At 40.3% G+C, this 19843-nt stretch overlaps 3 protein-coding genes across 3 annotated transcripts; 1 reads left to right on the forward strand and 2 right to left on the reverse strand.

Annotated features, from left to right (window-relative positions):
• Positions 1 to 12052: 12052 nt before the first annotated feature.
• RB195_016535 (uncharacterized protein) lies at positions 12053 to 14185 on the reverse strand (the record flags this gene model as incomplete). Its single annotated transcript, XM_064183114.1, has 7 exons — positions 12053 to 12273; positions 12863 to 12931; positions 13030 to 13180; positions 13246 to 13333; positions 13414 to 13481; positions 13578 to 13690; positions 14113 to 14185. The coding sequence occupies 7 exons, from the start codon at positions 14183 to 14185 to the stop codon at positions 12053 to 12055; spliced, it is 783 nt and encodes a 260-aa protein (XP_064038995.1).
• Positions 14186 to 15652: 1467 nt separating this feature from the next.
• RB195_016536 (uncharacterized protein) lies at positions 15653 to 17107 on the reverse strand (the record flags this gene model as incomplete). The annotated part of the gene is made up of 7 exons (XM_064183115.1): positions 15653 to 15873; positions 15933 to 16001; positions 16078 to 16228; positions 16289 to 16376; positions 16745 to 16812; positions 16878 to 16990; positions 17050 to 17107. The coding sequence occupies 7 exons, from the start codon at positions 17105 to 17107 to the stop codon at positions 15653 to 15655; spliced, it is 768 nt and encodes a 255-aa protein (XP_064038996.1).
• A 1391-nt stretch (positions 17108 to 18498) lies between these two features.
• RB195_016537 (uncharacterized protein) lies at positions 18499 to 19628 on the forward strand (the record flags this gene model as incomplete). The annotated part of the gene is made up of 3 exons (XM_013437257.2): positions 18499 to 18659; positions 19375 to 19453; positions 19533 to 19628. 3 exons carry the CDS (start codon positions 18499 to 18501, stop codon positions 19626 to 19628), a joined length of 336 nt encoding a protein of 111 aa, XP_013292711.2.
• Positions 19629 to 19843: the final 215 nt, after the last annotated feature.

The raw sequence follows: 19843 nt of genomic DNA on the forward strand, positions 1-19843 counted from the left end.
AACACAAAATTGGAGAAAAAATCAGATGACGAGCGTGCATGAAATTATTTTAGAAGAATATGTCGAGCGTTACCATATCGAATATAAGTATCAGTAGGCCACACATCCCTTCACCAGCGAATTAATAGTAATTATCATATTTAATTCTAAAGTAGAGAAAAACTGCTGGCTTTCCAAAAGTTCCTACCGACTTTCCTATTAAGTACTTTCATTTTCAAGAAAAAAAAGGAAGAAAAAAGCGGCAACGAGCGTGAATTCTCAGCGCAATCAAATGTTGTGATCGCAAAAGTTCTTTTGGAAATCTCGCAATGAGTATGACTGTATTCGAAAAGAGAGAACAACATTGAAAAACATTATTAAATGAGCGATTTTTCTCAGCTGAAGCAAAGCAGAATAACACTCATCGGAATGATAGGCCTATAATAACTTCAATTCGTCGTTATTGACCTGCCCGTGCTTGTCATTCGTCCAGATGATAAGAAGAAATTAGCTATCAAGAGATGACAGTTTGTGAAGATAAGGTCTTTTTTTAAGAATGCAAAGAATGACCTTCTTCATTCGCGAAATAACGAGGAAATCATCACAAAGCAGCTGTACAAGAACTACTTCTCGAGCACATGTTCAACACTCGCAAAATCCAAAAATATTCCGTCAAAATGTCGATATGTCAACAATTTTCCTTTAAAAAATGCGCGTACTCCCTGCATGAACGTGTAAGATTTATTTCCTGCGGGGATGTGTAAAATTACATATCAAAAACGATGAAGAAATGAAGAGCAGCTTAAAAGATCTCTGACCGACTTTCAGATGTGATTCCGGGTTGTATTCTTTTTTAAGCAATTTTTCGTTTCGTATTTAATTATCTTGGATTCGCCCCATTTGTTTACACCTCTACGAAATCAAACATATTCAAACAATTGCTTTTAACGTTTGGCTGCTATCCAAATAATCCCTGTACTAAGTTCTTGTCATCCAAATCTCTTGATATGCGTCCTACAATCACCTTGGACTTCGAGAATTGACCAAAAAGATTCTGAAGAATTGACGGAAAAGCCTTGCACAACAGAGTAAATCCAAAGTATTCCAATCCAAGAAAAAATTCGAATAGTTGCATTGAGAATGAGTAACTTACAAAAAAAAAGAATCACCTCCATAGCAAATGTTATGTCTCTATAAGCACAATATTTCACAGCTGTCAAAGCTATAAATGAATGAGGACACACAATATGCGTGCGTCAAAACAATTTTTTTTAAATAGAACTATCGATCCATGGAAAACGAGTAAAACATATAATTTCTTGAAAAATGAGTGTTACAAGAATGATGAGAGTTGAGAGAGGACGTCATTCGAAGAACAGAGTCTACATAACATTTCATATTATCCGAACTTCTAAAAAAGCTAGACATCTGTGACATAACATCCCTCATAAGTCGATCTCTTTTCATAGCATCGCTGATCAGCGAAGGAACATTGTCTGCCTAGAGGCATCACCTCACGAATCTGGGGTGGTATGGGATTCAGGTGGGTTATGCCTAAACAGGGTCGTAGATTATGGGGAGAAGGGTGATTCCGTCAATTTCTTCTTAATTGCCGTAAAAAACGGCCTGGAAGATGCGGCTTCGAGCGTTACGGGGCGCTGTTGTCTATGAAGAGTTGTATTGAAGTCTTGCGCACGCTCCGCATCTTCCGAGCCGTTTTTTTTCAATTAGGAAGAAATGGACGAAATCACCCTCTTCCCTACTATCTACGAAGCCGTATAGGCATAACCCTCCTGAAACCCGTACCACTTAGGATTCGTGGGGTAATGACTTTAATTGGAACTGACCGATGCGACAAATTAACCCCTTTGTTTGACGAACTCTAGGAGAACCAAATTCTGTCTGACGGGGCAGAAAAATGCGAAAGGCAGCGTTACGAACTTTGTACAATTTTAGAAGTGAAAATCAACCACGTTCTGGTGTGATCGCCTCACTCCAAAGTAAGACGATTCCACAGCGCAATTCGAAATCAAAGTGTTTGTGGCGATATTAACACCAAGCCAAGCTAAACATAGGTTGTAGTGCGGAAGCACTTATTCAAAATTGCGCAATTTTCATAAATCCATTGAGATAGCGAATCGGAAAGAAATCTAGATCTAGATGGTCGCATGGAGTCGCATCCATGAAACGCTAGCTACATTTGCTAGAAATGCTCGATACAGTTGCTGATACGGGAACCCTTCTAAGGTGGAGGCCCGGATGTTTTGATGAGTCCGCAAAAACAGCTTGTTTCGCACAATAATCATTCAATTCACTCATTGGTTAACTTATATGTTTAAAAAACACTGACTAATTAAGAGTACGAGTTTACAGCGTCGACGCTCCATGACATATGCGCTCGCGTATGCGTGTTGACGTGTACAAGCAGCAATATGCGGTGCTTTGAACTCGTCGGCCTAGCTCAAAATTAATACCTGATCATTTTCTACAAATCGTTTTTCTGATCCGCTTTCTAAAACTGAGGAACCTACATGTAGCTCATATTTGAGCAAGCTATTATATTATATTTATTATATATTATATTTTTGTATCGGTCTGTAAACAAAAGCCTGTGAATATCTTAAGACATTACTTTCGTTGTTGGTTTTGATAGCCAATGAATTCTGCAAATGGATTGCTTACTTGGTAATGCGTTGCTATGTGTTGGTGAATGTACGGTAACACTATGATGATTGGTTGAGAGACAGCTGGGGTTGACGTATTTAATTGTGAGCTTACTACTGAGACGAAATCAACTTGCTATATCCATGAGACTGAGTGCTCTTAAAATACTGCGAAAAGAAACACCGAATTCCTGAATATATAGATTTATCCCTCCATATTCCTCATGTGAATTTCAACAACAGTTCGCGACATTTTGCAGCTATTCTTCTTCTATTCTTCAGGATATTTCATGATCGTCAAGACGGGCGTATATACATAAAAGACGTCCTCTCACCTCCTCAAAATCGCCATTGATGAATAATAAAATTCAAGAGAACAAAAAGACAGTTATTGGCACATAGAAAGCAGACTAAACTGTCATCAAAGACAAAAACCAGCAATTTCTTGATTAGATAAAAGGAGAGCGCCAAGAACTAGTCGATACCAACGAAACGGTTTACGAAAGTGGTCCCAGCTGTGTTCGAGTTAATTCATGAAAGTCCAAAATTTCAAAAGCTAGTAGCTAGGAGCTGATAGCTAGGAAATTTACAGCTAAAGGAAATGTAACTCTCAGAGACCTCATAGAGATGAGGTCTTTTTTCCCTCAACTCAATTAACTTTAATACGTACAGGGGAAATGTTTATGTTGATGTCGATTTCAAAAAAACTTGCGGAGAGCACTTGTTCGAATTGAAGCAGGGCACACAGTGAAGAAGAACGCGTAGGAAAGTTGGAATTTTAACATGATAATTAGATGAGGACGAAGATGACGGTGTTGGAATTTCTGAATCGTGAATGCGTTGCAGAATGTTTTCGTTCTATTACTCGTACCAAGGTGCGTCGTTGGGAGAGTGATATCACACAAGGCATCCGTATATTCGTGGAGAGATGGCTTTGAGATAGTCGATTTCGTGATGCGCTGCCTTTTAACCTATTTGGGTTTATCTCTAGATACTTTTTATTAGCATGCGAGGTGATAGCGATACCAATACCTAGTATAGTCCGGTGAAAAATTTCTCGTATCCCCGAGGCATTCTGTTGTGACACGTCTCCACTAAGCGATTACGAGAGTCACGCCAGGACACTTTCTGGGTCGAAACACAGTAGTTAGTGAAGGCTTTCAATCACGTAAATTCACGAAACAATACGATTGAAAATCGCAGTTAAAGGCATCACCCCACGAATCTGAAGTGGTGCAGATTTCAGGTGGAGTATTCGTATACGAGATGGGAGACTACGAAGAGGGAGGTGATTCCGTCCATTTCTTGCTAATTGCCGTAAAAAGCGGCCGGAAGATGCGGCGCCGCACAAGACTGGCGCGCTCCAATCGAACCTCTTGTACAAAATGGTGCGCCAAAACGAATGAAGCCGTATCTTCCGGGCCGTTTTTTACGGCAATTAGGAAGAAATGGACGGAATCACCTCCCTCTCCGTAGTCTCCCATCCTGTATACGAATACTCCACCTGAAATCTGCACCACCTCAGATTCGTGGGGTGATGCCTTTAGCCTCTAAATTAACTACAATTTGTAGAATTAAAAGTTGAAATTTCTAGAAAAATCATTTAGCACATAACTGCTCACTCGAATCACATTGTAGATGAGAATTTTTTCAACGGACCGCAAATGTGCTTGGGCATATAACAGTGTTTACTGTTTGAGAAACTCATTGCAAGTTCACGTTCATGCAAGCGCGTTGAAATTCACTGTATATACTATTTTAGGATAATATCCATTGATAAATGCAATGCTGTTACCATAAACTGATATGGAATTTCATACTATAAACCTTATGAATTTATTACTATCTTATTACTATAAATATTTTAGCTTGCATGTGAAGGATGAAATCTGGATCTCATAGTTGACGGGGTACGCATCGCTTGTTTCTCAGAAAGATAATTACTCAACTGACATAAACAAACTGTTTCAAAAACATTCTGTTCACATGGTAGTCGTCTACAAATCCATGGTTTTTTATATGACAGTTACAGACTTTAGCCGTAGTGAGAGCTATTGGAGTCAGTAAGATATCCGAGAGAGCGAAATTATTACCCAGTAGAAAGATAAAAATTTTACTCAAGAGGTAAAAGGTCTCCACATTTGCATTACTAACTATTTTTCCAGCGCTTTTAGATCAGTAAACAGTAACAGATAGGCGGGAACACAAGAGCTGGTGCATGTCTGAGAAAGGAATAAGACACCATTCCTGACGTCAACAACAGGAGAACTAAAGGAAATCTAACCACAATCTAGGACACTAGTATCTCAAATGGTAAACAAAAAGGTGACCGATAATTTCAAAGAAAGACAGGAGAAATGACAAAACCAGTCGCCTACTCTTTGTAAAAGGCTTCATCACACCACGGTGTGAGCCAGCGTTGGATGTCATGGTTAAACGCTAAGAAGCCGTTAAAAAGGATTATGAACAAATTAAGTACAATCGAAATCCACAAAAGCCAATTTAAAGATGGTCCAAATATTTGACAACAACTATTGTATAAAGTTATACCTATAGCTGCGTCGCGGTGATTCGTATAAAGACTGCAAACAGTGATTCTATCATTCTTCTTCTGAGAAGACCACAGTTGAAATATACGAAAATATTCAAGCGTTTCCTTCTACATAATACCTTCATGGCAACATTGGTTGGCTAAGTTTTCTGCAAATCACAGCTGATTGCTAACATTTGACTTTTATAGGTTCCACACAAGAAGGTAGCGGCTAGGACGGAAATTAGATATCAAAAGGAGCGCGGAGTTTAATTTAAAATTTCATCAATATGAAGCTGAAAAGAATTCAGTACTCATTTTTTCCAGCGGAGCTGTTCTCAAAGTAAATCTGCAGCATTATGCATATATAGATACAAGATATTCGGGTGATCAAATCTTTCTAAGAGTAATTGGAAAACACATCCAAAGTACATACTACACACACGAAAAACTGGATGAAAAACGAAAAAAAATGGCCCCGAAAACTATAATAACACGCCGAAATTTTGAACTTCTTTTGTTGAACTCAGAGCCACTCTGCTTTCTCTGCACGACGCCTGCACTACACAGCACATGATCGCCAACTAATAATAAGCGAAAACATTACACTTTTGGCTATCGTGATCTCGTTTTAGTAAATGCAGTGCAGAATGGAAGTCACTTATCACAAATAGTACGGTAAGAATTAAAAACAGAGAGGAGAAACAGATAGCCGTCATCTTCCGAAAGAAATGGAAAATGGAAGAAAAATCTATGAATATTTCGCTAGGAAGAATAGGAATTGCGAATGATCCTCAAGAACTCAACATCTTCGATAATTTCTCACTTATAAATAAAACGTACCTATATAACGGTATAACTTATTTAGCTTACATAAGAAAGGTTAAACGGTGTCCGAAAAAAGGGTAGGAAATCATTCTATCAAATGCGCAATTCACGAATGTCCATTCCGGATTGGGATCTAACTCTTGAAGACCCTTCTAGATACCCTTCGAGCATTTCAAAGCAATTCTCTTGAGTCTATTGAAGAAAATTAAAATTCCAAGATAATCATAACACATGCAATATCGCAAATAAAAATCGCAAAAACTAGACTACAGGAGTTTTGTGTCGCGTACAAAACAAGATCGAGCGAAGGTCTCGCCACGAAAAGAAGCCCCTGTCGCTTGTCGAGGTCATCGTCCAATAAGAAGAAAGGGAATGCTGCATGGGGTTGGACTGACTCAGTATCTACTAATATGACGCTAATTTGCTGCGAAATTAGCAAACCAAGTGGCGTCCCATGCGACGACCACGGACGCCACTGAGACGGAGCATTTGTGACAGTAAAAGACGTCCTTCACAAAGTAAGCACTCTGAAGAAGTGTCGCCACTTACTGCAACAGTTATACGGTAGCTATGTTCGCAGGAACCCGCGCAACACGTGTCGCCAAGCCATTCGGCACGCAGGGGCTGTGTAATGAAATTTGATTCAAATCATCGGATCAATACCTGTCATGTTGACAACAAGGGAGAGGCCACGCCCCCATGTCGAGAGCGAGGATCACGCCCTAAGCACTCAAATGATGGTTCTCAACTACAAAATCCACGGTTCATGAAGGTATGAAAAGAAAAAGATGATTAGGAAAGAAACGAGAGAGGAATAACTGCCGAAAAGTGGGAAAGGGCGGCCCCATCCCGCCCGGAGCGCCGTCTCTCTCGCCGATTACCGCTGACCTCAGTCGACACAGGCAAACAATCAGCAATTGTAAGAATATTTCGAGTGGAAGAAATAAAAGCTATTTCAAAATCCTGCTAGGAGTACCATACTAAAAAGCATTTATCAGAATATAAATATCCAGTGTGCAAAATTTATAAACGATCTATAATTACCGGAATATTTCAAAGACTTCAATGATCACAAAGTGTCTGACGCGATAGGAAATATGCGGGAATGCACTGAGGAGAAATAACGTACTCACCACCCCAGTAAGCACTTTATGAAAAATGAGAAGCACCTGTTTCGTCAGTTCAAGTGATATTTATAGTAGAACTTTCAGATACCCAGGTTTAAATGGGTGTGGTCGCAATGAAAAGAAAAGCAAAACAAAAGCTGTCCTGAGAAAAAAAAAAGAATCACAGAAACTAAAAAAAAAATGACAGAGCAAGGCAAAGCATCGAGAAAGAGCCAACATCAACAAAATGTTTTAAAAAGGGACTTCAGCGTGCAACGTTCTACTTTGGCTAATGGTAGATATATTAAAGCTCACTTGTCTAATCTGTAAAACCGTCTCAAAGAAGGTAACGTCGTCACTTAGTAGCTGCAGCAGTAAATTCCAAGGATATTCTTAGTAGTAAATAACAAATGGAATCCTATATATGTTTCAGTTGTTGAAATGTGAAAATGGACAATAGAAATATTTAGATGAAACCAAAGCTGAGAATCCAAGGAATTTATTTAACGATTTCGAATTTTGCAATGCTTTGGAAGTGGATTTTGCTTCTAGGTATGGATTAAATGAGTGATTAATGAATATGCGTTAGTAATAAGTCGACAGCCATAGGAGACGCTTTGTTCCTCCTTTGTCTAGTTAGTTTTTTAAAAGAACTGATAAGCACGGAAAAGAAACTGATCCTTTTTTTTCGAAATTTCAGCCGCCACTACAGATACTATTGAAATACCTCCCTTCTTTTTCAAAATCTTTCAGAGTTAATCATTACGAATCAGTACGAAAGTAAAATCCTAATCATTATCCCTGAATGAAGTTGTCAAATGTACCGCCCATTGTCTCGAACCAACCGTGAGGGTTTCGCAAAAAGTTGCATGGTGGCAGAGAAACGGTACTACATCTCTTCGTTGCTCGATATTCGTCATCATAAATATCTGGACAAAGAAGTCAAATGTACGCTTATATTGTCTACTATCTGTCTAGATCCATCCGTCATAAGCCAATATGCCGTCGCAAATTTGCGTACTTGGCGAAGTCATTAGGGGACAGTGAGAAGAAACGACCAACTGTACAACCAGCGAATTAGAAATATGGCCGAACGATGCGCAGTTCCCATTATGAATGGCAACAAATTATCAATAAGAAGGAAACAAAAAACGAAATTGTGCTCCGATAGGTTAGGCGGTGAGAACTGAACAAAACCGTATCCTCGCGATGAACTGTTAAAGTTAGGACGAGCGAGACAACACTTTTCTGCACCAAATGTCATTTCATCTTAAATGAAACGTCTCATTCTTGATTGCGGCTGCTCCTTGTTGTATTACAGTAGGTATGATTACAATCCTTGTCTGAAAACGATCGGTTTTTGTCAAGGGTTGCGACAAGTGGTGTGCTGCTCAGGTTTTCGTCATCGAGGAATGTAAAAACTAAAACAAACCAGTGCACCATTTGCTAAACAACTATCTTTTGCATATAAAAACAAAACTGTTCTTTACTTTCAGAAAGCGGTCACTGGGATGAGGGGAAATCAACGAGAAGCTCTTGTACTTCAAAGTAGCGAGGAAGAATTTCCATTAGCATAATTGTTCCAAAGACTGCACCACCACTGGATGCCATTCATAATGGGAACTGTTCATTAGTAGAAAGCAAACCGAAGGGGGAGGGGGAAAGAGAAGACAAAAGCTACTACAAAAACTAAGGGATTACAGACTATATACTCACATAAAACTGAAGATTTTTTTCTGTTGGATGCAAATATCGTTTTGAAACGATCTTATCTCATCTCCTTCACTTAACAGCCGTGTAATTTGTTATCTATATGTATTGTTTGTGCTTTCTTGTCATGTATACCCGCACGTACGTTATTAAAGAACATGTTTCTAAAGAGGTGATGATGTTGAATAGTACTATGAAGAGTAACACATATTCACATATATCGCAAGTATTAGTGGTCACCGAAACAAATAAAAAACTTGAAGAATGTCATGAGATGTTCTTTGTGTGCTCCCAACACTCAAGTAAATTCAATAAATCAAACTGAAAAATGAAGCGTCAACATTTGAAACGCCTGTCGTAATTTTTCATCAGCGTACCTGATCTTTGCGTTTGTAAAAAATCCACGTGGTTAGAGGCAACATAGCGTATGTAGGAACATGGAGTAACTCCAGTTTTTTTTTTGAAACCAAACCTGAATAAAATAAAACAGATGCATGAACTGATCACATTCTTTCAGTCTCATTTCAATACTATAAAAGAATGCACTTATTCTCAATCATAAGTACAACCTTATTAAGTGAGAAATGTATTCTTACCTATCGACCGAGTAAAGAGGAGAAAAACTTCGAAGTCGGAAGTGACCTGATCCTTTCGCGCCAAGAATGATCAGAGCGAATTGATCACTAATACTGTGCGGCCAACCCGAACGTAGATCAAAAAACCGATCGAAATTTCGCGCCGACGCCGAGCTGTCGCGCGTCCGCTGCACTTACGATTTCCCGGTCGTCCGTGACCGTCATCCGTCCACGCGGGAATTTGAAGATAATCATTGCTGAAATGTTCTAAATTTTTTGTTTAAGATTAGTCATACCGTAACTTCGTCGTTCTCTGAGATGAGACTCTTCTCTCTTTCTGCATTCTTAGTTGTCATTTCCTGAGAAGAAAGCAATATTGCCATACTCGGGTGGAAACGACATGAGGCTCGGCGCAGCTGCGTAAGCTGCGCTGCGCTCGAAGCGGTGCAGTAGGGCTCAGCGGTTAGGATCGAGGTTAGGACCCTCGCTAGGACCGTTCGCGCTGCAGTTAGCGATGGTCCCCCCGCGATTCCAACCGCTATGTTCGTGTCTTCCTAACCCGATAATAGGAACTACTGTTTGCTTACATCCGAATATCCAGGTAAACCTCTAAAGCTTTACTTTAAGATATGAGATTAATTTCTTGAAGAGCGCCGTGAACACGCAACCTTTTTTTATTTTATTCTTAAACTTTTTCCTATTAGTTGTTCCATAAACATCGTATTCATTTTTCTTGAGGAGACTTCGGCGCATCTGCGTTAACTAACGCATCTTCCTTCCCGCCCACAAATTCTCAGTTCTCCTCCTCTTCCGCGTTGCGAACTTCTGGATTAGCCTGAATGTCAGCCTTCAGAAGTGCTCTGACCTTTAGTTTGATGCCCAGGTTTAATTTTGTTCCACATTTGGGTTTATTTTAAGATGTACCATCTCCCTTCATAAGAAGAAAAAAGAACTTTTCACATTTGCTAGAACTTCCCTTTAAAAGAAGTAAATTTTACCCAGTTTCCTCGAATTTTTGCTTGACTTCATATTTGTTGTTTATGTCAAGGCATCTAAAAAATCATAGTTGAAGTGGTTGGCACCCGGTCCAGTCACTCTTTCGGTGTAACAGCACTCTTTGTGTCTGGGAAAGATGTGATTTTGCGAGCACAGCTGCTCCGCGCTTTGATGTTGATAATTCTCATTCTCGGTCGGCTGGAATAAAGAACATGGATCAGTGCTCAGTGCTGAAAGTGTTTGTATGCGAGGGTGTATCCGGTGCAGGTAACTCTTCTTGAGAACGAGATCGTCGGCTATCACGAAAATCAATGACAGTGGCAGCGGTTAAGTGCAACCACTCTCACCTGTTCTCCTGAGAATCGGTGATTTGAGTGGTTTCTGGAGGGTCTGGCGAATTTTGAGATGTGTCAGTCTTATTCAAAAATATGTTCCGATTAAATTCAGTTGAATAATGAAATGAAATGACAGAAATATTTGAAAAGATGAGACCTGTGAATCCATCAAGATCAAGTGGAGCCCGACCCACTGTATAAACTATTCTCGTAACACACCGACACATAAAAAGACTCAGAGGGACGTCTGCCCATTACTACTGTAAGGTATGACCTACAGGGGTAGCACTCTGGATTTTAGGGCACGACTGCGATGCAAATTTAAAGGCATCACCCCACGAATCTGAGGTAATGCAGATTTTAGGTGAAGTATTCTTATAGGGGATTGTAGATTATGGAGAGGAGGGTGATTCCGTCCATTTCTTCCTTATTGCCGTAAAAAACGGCCCGAAAGATGCGGCGCACAAGGCTGGCGCGCTCCAGTCGAACTCCTTGTAGAAAATAACCCGCCGGAACGCTCGAAGCCGTATCTTCCGGGCCGTTTATCATGGCAATTAGGAAGAGATGGACGGGACCACCCTCCTCTCCATAATCTACCATCCCCTACAAGAATACTCAACCTGAAATCCGTACCACATCAGATTCGTGGAGTGATGGCTTTAACTGGAGAAGCGCAGTGTATGGGATAAAACGAGCCGTAACACGGTGCAGTTGCGTAAGCGACTGCGCTCGAGGTGGTGCGGTGAGGCGAGCGGTTGTGATCGAGGTGGGACCTTCGCTAGCTCCGCTCGTCTTTGCAGTGCGAATCACTTTTAGGGTCCCATCACGATCAGAGCCGTGTGCTTCAACGTGAAATACGCGTGCGCAATGGGAGTTGAGTTGTCGCGGATGCCACGGTGCTGTTCTGATGAGCAAAGGTTCTGGAGATTATCCTATACGAAATTTTGTCGATCAAGACAGGTGCTCGTAAATCGAGAGCAAAGATTTTGAATGAATGACAAAATAATTGTAGAGTAAATTTATTAACAAGAGATAAGCTTTCAAATCATGGCCTTCAAATATTAGTGAATAGTTATCACATATTAAATTACATTAATTTAAAACCCTTAATATTAATGTAAAACAATAACAGCCACAATAAAGTTGAAAATCTCATTATTTTCATCTAATTACACTTTAGTAAGGGCATCTTTTCCTGGTAGGAAAGAGTTAGAGTATGTCATCGTTTCTTATCCTTATTCTACATTACAAATTTCAAAGCAAAAAGGATACGAACTATCGAGAAAAAAAAACCCAAAGAAGTACATTGACTGCGAGTTCTCGTCCTCCGTTAACCAATCATAGTCGGATTGAGTCGGTTCTGTACCAGTCGGTCCATGATTTTGTCTTTTCCAACCAGGAACAGATTTACATTAGGCACCACATGTCCATATTGCATATGTCGATCAGCCATGAAGTTCAAATATTTGAACGTGTACGGTGCACGTTCGTTCGGATCCGATAAAGTCAACGGGAATTCCATTGCACTGTTCAGAATACCGTTACCGTTACCTGGAAGAAAATAGTGGCAAAAATCAACTGTAAATGTAAGAGAATGAATGGTGCTGATATTCTATTTATTAATTTTGCTAATTTTCCCCATTTTTTTTCGCAGCGTTGTAAGCCTTTTGAAGAAGTTAATAGAAAATAGTAAAGAGGGAAAATTGGAGGGTATTCGACACTAAACCGAAAAAGATTCTTAAGTATCAGGTTATCGGAGTCGACGCTGCTGTAATTAGCCGAAAACAAACTACCGAAATCTGGAAAAAAGTGAAATATGCCCTAATAATTGGAGTGAGATTCGTGCGAGTCCCTTCTCCGCTATATTTACTGAGAATTGGTACTATGTGCACTGAATTTCAGCGACATTCGCTTTTTACTCCTGTCATCATCCTAAAATTCTATGGTTGAGCTTCTTTTCTTTTCCAGAAATAGCACATTTGTTTTGCTAAATTGGAAGCAACTTAGTGATTTCTGCTGGAAAAATCTGGAGAAAGCTATACATCATTCCCAGAACGAAAAAGCAAGGATTTTCTGTGGTGGATTTGAATTTCATTTCAAAGGTTTTCTTTCAGCAGTTACGTCCACCCCTATCGCTTACCTTTGACCATAAGTCGACCATCGAAGTCAAACAGTTCGTTAACACCAGGAATAGGTAGATCCAAATGACCTAAAGGAATTTAGGCTTAATTTTAGTGGCCATGAGTCGATCAGAAGTTTATTTTATTCTGAGCACAAGGCACACATTCGTGTGTTCCAGAATATCACCTGAAATTTCCTTGATTTTCGAGTAATCGTACTCGGATCCTACCGAAAAAGCAGTAAGGAACGGTTGATGCATGCCGTCGTTCCTCTCGAGAGCGATATCGGCGAATTGGTCAAAATTTCTTCGCACTTGAAGATCGTGATTGTTCACACCCTAAACATCAGATCGCGTATAGGACGAGTATTCTGTAATCCTTTAATTTCAGAACAACTCCTTACATTAACGGCGAATCCTGCACCCCATGAATCAACCAAATCTTCGTTGAACACTGCGGCTACGGCATGAGTGAACGGATTGAATGCTGAGCTGCAGCGAGAAGTTTTTATAGATCGTAGAACTTCCAGTGAAAAAACGAATGTATCATTTCAATTCATTTTGAAGATTACCGTCCACTGAAATCAGCTTTTTGTCCTGGTAAATGCACATCCGGAACGGTCATCGGCTTTTCACCCGCCTCAAAAAAGAAAGATTCGGCTCAAGAGAAATTATTCTGAAGATAAGTGTAAAACGAATCGTAGTTAATTAATACCCCACAGTATAAAAACCTTACCTTATCTCCAGCAATATAAAGATTCGGGAAAAATGGTCCAGAACGTTCATCGGTCATACCAGTCGGCAGTTGCAGCAGACCAAGTCCTCTTGGACGATCACGGATAAATGGGGCTGAATCGATAGAGCATAGATGTGGCGAAGATCGTGGAAATATGGGAAAATCCTTTTTTGGGTCGCGATTTGAAGTGATTTAAGAAAGAAATGTAGAAAAACGACTAGAAGTGTAAAAAAAAAATCGTTCGACAGTTTAAAATAGACCTAGCAGGCTGTTTGGTATGTTTTTGTTTTCTCAGCCCTCTTTTCAGTTTTTCAGAACAAAGAGAAATCTAAAAATGAATATCTCAATCCTTGTCACTGTATCTGTCGCTAAGTAGCTTAAGTTAAGGTTTGAAGGCAATTTTTGGGCCCAAAATCTGTGAAGCTCGACATTACTTGAATTTAAAAAAATGACCTTGTCAACTGGTGTCGCCTAAAATCTATGTAAGTACTTGAGAGCCGTGAATACTGCTTTAAAATCCGAGAAGTACGCTTACCTCGTGCATCCAAAACATTGAAATGCAACAAGAATAGAAAGCTGACCCGTGCGATCATATCAATGATCGCCATTTGATAGCGGATAAAATTGAAATCGGCTTGAGAACGGGGAGTAAAAGTTCAGCTCAGGATCCAGTTCCGTCGGAGCGGAAATATCCGCTGGACAATGCCCTCCGCCGTCACCGTTTAGTCGTTATCATCGTGCATCTTTGAGTGTGTATCGTATAGTTTCTATAAATATTTTCTCTCCGTAATAACATATCCTACTGTCGCTTGGATCGGCCCGTGTTTTCTTCTTGTGTTTCTGTAAAATGCGAGTAGTATCTGTTTCACAGTTGTGCCTCAGTTCCTTCTTTTAAAAATTCTTTGTTTTTCTTTCACATAATCGCCAAAATTCCCAATTTTTTTCTTTTGTGCGGAGTTAGATGATATTTGAACGTAGTTCTTCTTTTTTAAAAATACCTCTCGTGAAAACCTTAAAAACTATTGTTCAAGAAGTTACTGAACCTCTGTTGTCAAATACTGCCCATTTGTATACAATCCAGGTTCTCTGGAATATAGAGCGGACTAAAGAAAAGATTTTAGAGTGATAAATAGCATCGGTATGGTAGAACGAGGAAGTAGATCTAAGGAAGAAAAAGCGATGGCAGTACTGTCTCAAATTTCTCGAGCACGCCAAAAAGAATGTCATGAGCAGAAATTTCCATTGCAACGTGCATCTGTTTGCTGACGGAAGTTCTTATTCATAAGCGAGATTGAACCACCAACACTTACTCGATCAGCGATCACAACCTGCACCAGTAATCCATGGAATTCTCATCTCTGAACGCACCCAGCACCACCGCATAAAAACTAAAAAGTTTTTCTATTACCACGTTAAAAACAAGCCACCTAGTCCCATCTGCCCAGTTACGGCCTCAGGGGAACCGTACGGGTCGTAAACATTTGCTTTTCGTCACATGGAGAAGTTCTTAGCAACGCTAACTTGAACTTCGGATATTTATATGCGGGAAGATTTTGAGAGAATCGGACACATACGGACACACCCTGGAGAACGGTCACTAGCTTGTTATCGAACTCTTGACCATGCTGTGACCGACAGCCGCCTACAGCGAAGATAGGCACTACGCTACGAATTCATGGGAACAATATGGAAGAATGTTTGTAAACAGCTTTCAAAAGAAACTGGTCAATTCTGGTTTTTCAGCATTTTTTTTTTCGATTTTCTTAAACTATCCGTTCCTTTTTTTCTCGTGAAACAAAATAACTTAACACTTAGAGAAAAACATGGAGAAAAGATCGAAGTTATTATTTCCACCTTGAACGCGAAAATACAATCCACAGATATACAAGAAAATGAGAACTTAAACAAAAAGAGAAGCTGTAGCCGTGCTAATCCGATCGTGGCCTGAGTGCCGGGCGCGAGTGATCCGCAGTAGATCAATCCAGTGCCGTCATCCTCGGTCGACAAACTCCCACAACACCCTAAGACAATTTCCTCTATCTAATGTTCTAATGTAGTAAATCCAGCTGAAAACGTCATCCGATCATCGTTGGGTTCAGCTTGTTCTGCGTCAGTCGATCCATAATTTTGTCCTTCCCGACGAGGAACAGGTTCACATTCGGGAGCACATGCCCGTATTGCATGTGTCGATCTGCCATAAAGTTCAAATACTTGAACGTGTACGGGGCACGTTCGTTCGGATCCGATAAGGTCAACGGGAACTCCATTGCACTGTTCAGAATACCGTTTCCAAATCCTAAATTGGTATCCCACGGGTTATGCACGAATCAATGAGACATTGGTCCCGTATCCTACCTTTCAACATGATCCTACCATCAAAATCGAACAGCTCATTCACTCCAGGTATAGGTAAATCGAGATGACCTGCAATTTTTATTCGGTTCCAGCTATTTCTGGATGCTGTAAATACTGCTCAGCATCTTTTCCACTCTTTACTTACCTGCCACTTCTCGGATTTTGCTCAGATCGTATTCTCCACCAACTGTACCGGCGGTAAGAAACGGTTGATACGTTCCATCGTTGCGATCGAGCGGCGCATCCGCGTATTGATCGAAATTTCGTCTAACTTGCAGGTTGAAGTTGTTCACACCCTGTGAATTTCCAAGTGCAACGTTTCAAACATCTTTGTAACTTCTCCTGTGAACACCTACATTTACAGCAAATCCAGTTCCCCATGAATCGACAAGATCCTCATTGAATGTGGCAGCCACGGCGTGAGTGAATGGATTGAAGGCAGAGCTGAAAGCTGGACAACTGTCACAAAATATGGGAACGGAAGAGTGAGGTTTTTGTGAATATGTGATGTTTCTGCACATGGTGTTTGAAAACAGACCTTAATGAGCAAAGTCTTGTGAGCGGAGGAAAAATTACATTCTATAAAAAAAGCCCTTACACGAGACTAAAGCGTGGAAAAGCAGTAAGCGAGCGCAGAAGTATAAACGAGAATTAAATGACGTTATTTCTGGCTCGTGTTGCATGGATTGGAACAGCAGAAAGCATGAAAAAAAGCAGAGAGTAGAGAAATGTTGAGAGTATACAATATTATTCGTTTGTCCCAAAATTCGCGCACTAATCAAACTATGAGGGAACGAATCGAATCGACTCACCGACCACTGAATACAGCCATCTGACCGGGAAGGTGAACATCTGGCACAGATGCAGGTTTCTCACCCGCCTAAATCGTATGCATAGTTTAATCTGCTTCGATTCATGCGTAACTTTTGAGACAGGTGAACGCACCTTATCACCAGCTATGTAAATATTTGGGAAAAAAGGTGCGGAACGTTCATCGGTCATTCCAGTGGGGAGTTGTAGTAGGCCAAGACCTCTTGGACGATCTCGAAGGAATGCTGCTGAAAAGGAGAAACTGTTTCGAAGACCACATGACGTCCTGGATCAGGAAACCTCCGACCTCTGCTGGCGACTCGGCTGCACAGCACCAGAACTACAATCCATGGTAGGAATGTCATGGATGGAACTTCCTGCCAACAAGTTAAGCGGTCAACAGAATTTTCACTTAAAACACAGCAAAACGAGAGGTGGCAGGATTCGTCGCCGGTCTTCTGGAAGCAACTTGTGAGGAAATGGATGTGGGGACAGCTGAAAACGGAAGAAATGGCAAACGTCTGCAAGGTAAAGGAGCCTGAAATGGGGTCGACCACGCTCCGAATACCTATCCAGATCACAACACAATTTCGGTGCATTCATCGTGTGGATCTCTTCCCGGTAACCTCAAAACTTGATGAATTAGTGTTTTGAACATGCTTAACATTAGTTGCGGATGTTGTTCGTTCCAATTTCGCAGCACTTCCGCTACGGAACTTGGCCGCTACGATGGATCGTAGATCATACTCGAAACAGTCGTTGCTTCTACGTAGTCGTTTGTCTCTATGCTTGCGCCGAATCCTTTTGTGCATCCTCTCTATTCGTTCATTCATTCATCCGTTCATCCACTTTCTTTACAATTCCTATGATAAGACTATTAATGTATCAGTCATTCTTTTAGAGAGCCATTTATCCTTCTTTAGGTGGTCATCGACTAGCGCGCTCAATTTTGCCCATTTAGTTGTGTTTATCTCGATATTCGCTCATTCATCTATCCGTCCATACATACATTCATTCATTCATTCATTCATTCATTCATTCATTCATTCACTCACTCATTCATTCACTTATTCATTCATTCATTCATTCATTCATTCATTCATTCATTCATTCATTCACTCATCATTCATTCACTTATTCATTGATCCATTCATTCACTCATTTGCCCATTCATCTACTAACTCAGTCATTCACTCAAGCTACCAGCTTTCACCTCTTTCTCTTCACTGCTGACCAACATCTCAACATTCATCCGTTTATGGTTCTACAACTTAAAGGCATCACCCCACGTATCTGAGGAGGTGCAGATTTCAGGTGGAGTATTGGTATACGGGATGGGAGACTATGGAGAGGGGGTGATTCCATCCATTTCTTCCTAACTGCCGTAAAAAACGGACCGGAAGATGCGGTGCCGCACAAGGCTGACGCGCTCCAGTCGAACTCCTTGTAGAAAATAGTGCGCCAGAACCCCCGAAGTCGTAACGTCCGGGCCTTAATGCTTCCAAGCTTCTCTAATGCCTCTTGCATTTCCTTTCTACTTCTTCCCTTAATAATTACTCATTTAACGTATCTTTTTTTCTACGCTCTATCAAATTTTAAAATCGCATACTCTTGTACTGTTTTACCATCTGAATAAAGAAGGTGACTATCTCCTGGTGACTTCACTTTTTTCCACTGACCATGTTTTCCAATCGATATTTAGTTTGACCATTGCAAAACTCAAACTGTGAGTTCTGCTCGACATTTTTAGGTACAAATGTTGAAGTGGACATTATCATTCTTCCTGATCTTCCATAGCGCATTCAGCCTTACCAGAGAAGAACTTGTGGAACATTTGAAAGAGAAACAGGAGACAAGAAATACTTTTGACTCCCGAGTGCCTCGACTGATTCGACCGATTGGATACGTGGATGAGGAGTGAGTTCCTAACTAAGGTGATATTCAACGGTTTTTGCGCAAGAGGGATTCGGACAATAGGAGTAACTTCATATTAAAAAATTATTAAATATTAAAAAAGAAAGAAAATATAAGTATGACCCAACGCTGAGTTAAATGAGTCAAATTAATATAGTAGGATTTGTTCAAGCTGTTTTTAAGGGAAGATGTTGTTCAGCTCGATTAGAAACCACTAGAAATTTGTGTATTTCCAGATTTATTTATTTATTTATTCGCATACACAAACAGTGCACCAAAAAGAAAAAAAAAACACATTTGTCTATGTCAGGATAGTTAAGAAAAAGTCGGCAAACTCATTGTCAGTGGGAGAGATTCAACAGCTTTCTGCAAGAATGAGTTGTTCGATCCACAGTGTCTCTAATCTTAAGGACCAGGGCATCGTGATGTTAAGGTAGAATCCTCAGTATTCTCTGTGATTTCAACAGTTGGAAGTTAACGATAGAGGAAGTGCTGTCCACATGGGTTTTTCTACGGCAGGATATCGCTCTAAACTATAAATCTCCAACTTTTACTGAGGTTGGAGGAGTTTTACCATAGAACGTCGAATAAAATACACATATTTCTTACGGAAAGGAACAAGAACTCACTCGGAGCCCCTCCCACCCTCTCCAAAAGTCCTGGATTGTCCTGTAACGTTGACAATCGTTTCTGTGTTCAAATTTCTCAACCATTTCAGGCCTATCTGGCCACGTGTGTTGGAAACTGTGAAGTCCGAGGCGGAACTATTCTTCGATGATGACAATTTTGCCTATCGGGTTGGTCCCCTACTTCTATTAGGAAAAAGTTAGGGAAAATACGCACTACATCGCAGCGATAGCTATTCTCAAATTTTAGATCGCACCACATCGTGATGCCGTTTCTTTGATTCGTAAAATGGACAACGAAGAAAACTACAATAAAGTTCTCAAGTTCCTAGAAAAGTATGTGTAGTATAAATCATTATACGTGGATATATATACACGATATATATTGATTTATTGATCACAACTTATTACGAGTAGTAATAGAGACATAAATGACCTCTTACTATATAGAATGTTCCGCATACATTATGATGTACATTATGATCAATAAAGGCTCTGTTTCACATGTACATGTTCTTAAAATCAATCGATAACATCATTCAATACCCGCTACAACATTGC

The sequence above is a fragment of the Necator americanus genome, chromosome II (assembly GCF_031761385.1).
Source record: "Necator americanus strain Aroian chromosome II, whole genome shotgun sequence".
Lineage (NCBI taxonomy): Eukaryota > Metazoa > Nematoda > Chromadorea > Rhabditida > Ancylostomatidae > Necator > Necator americanus.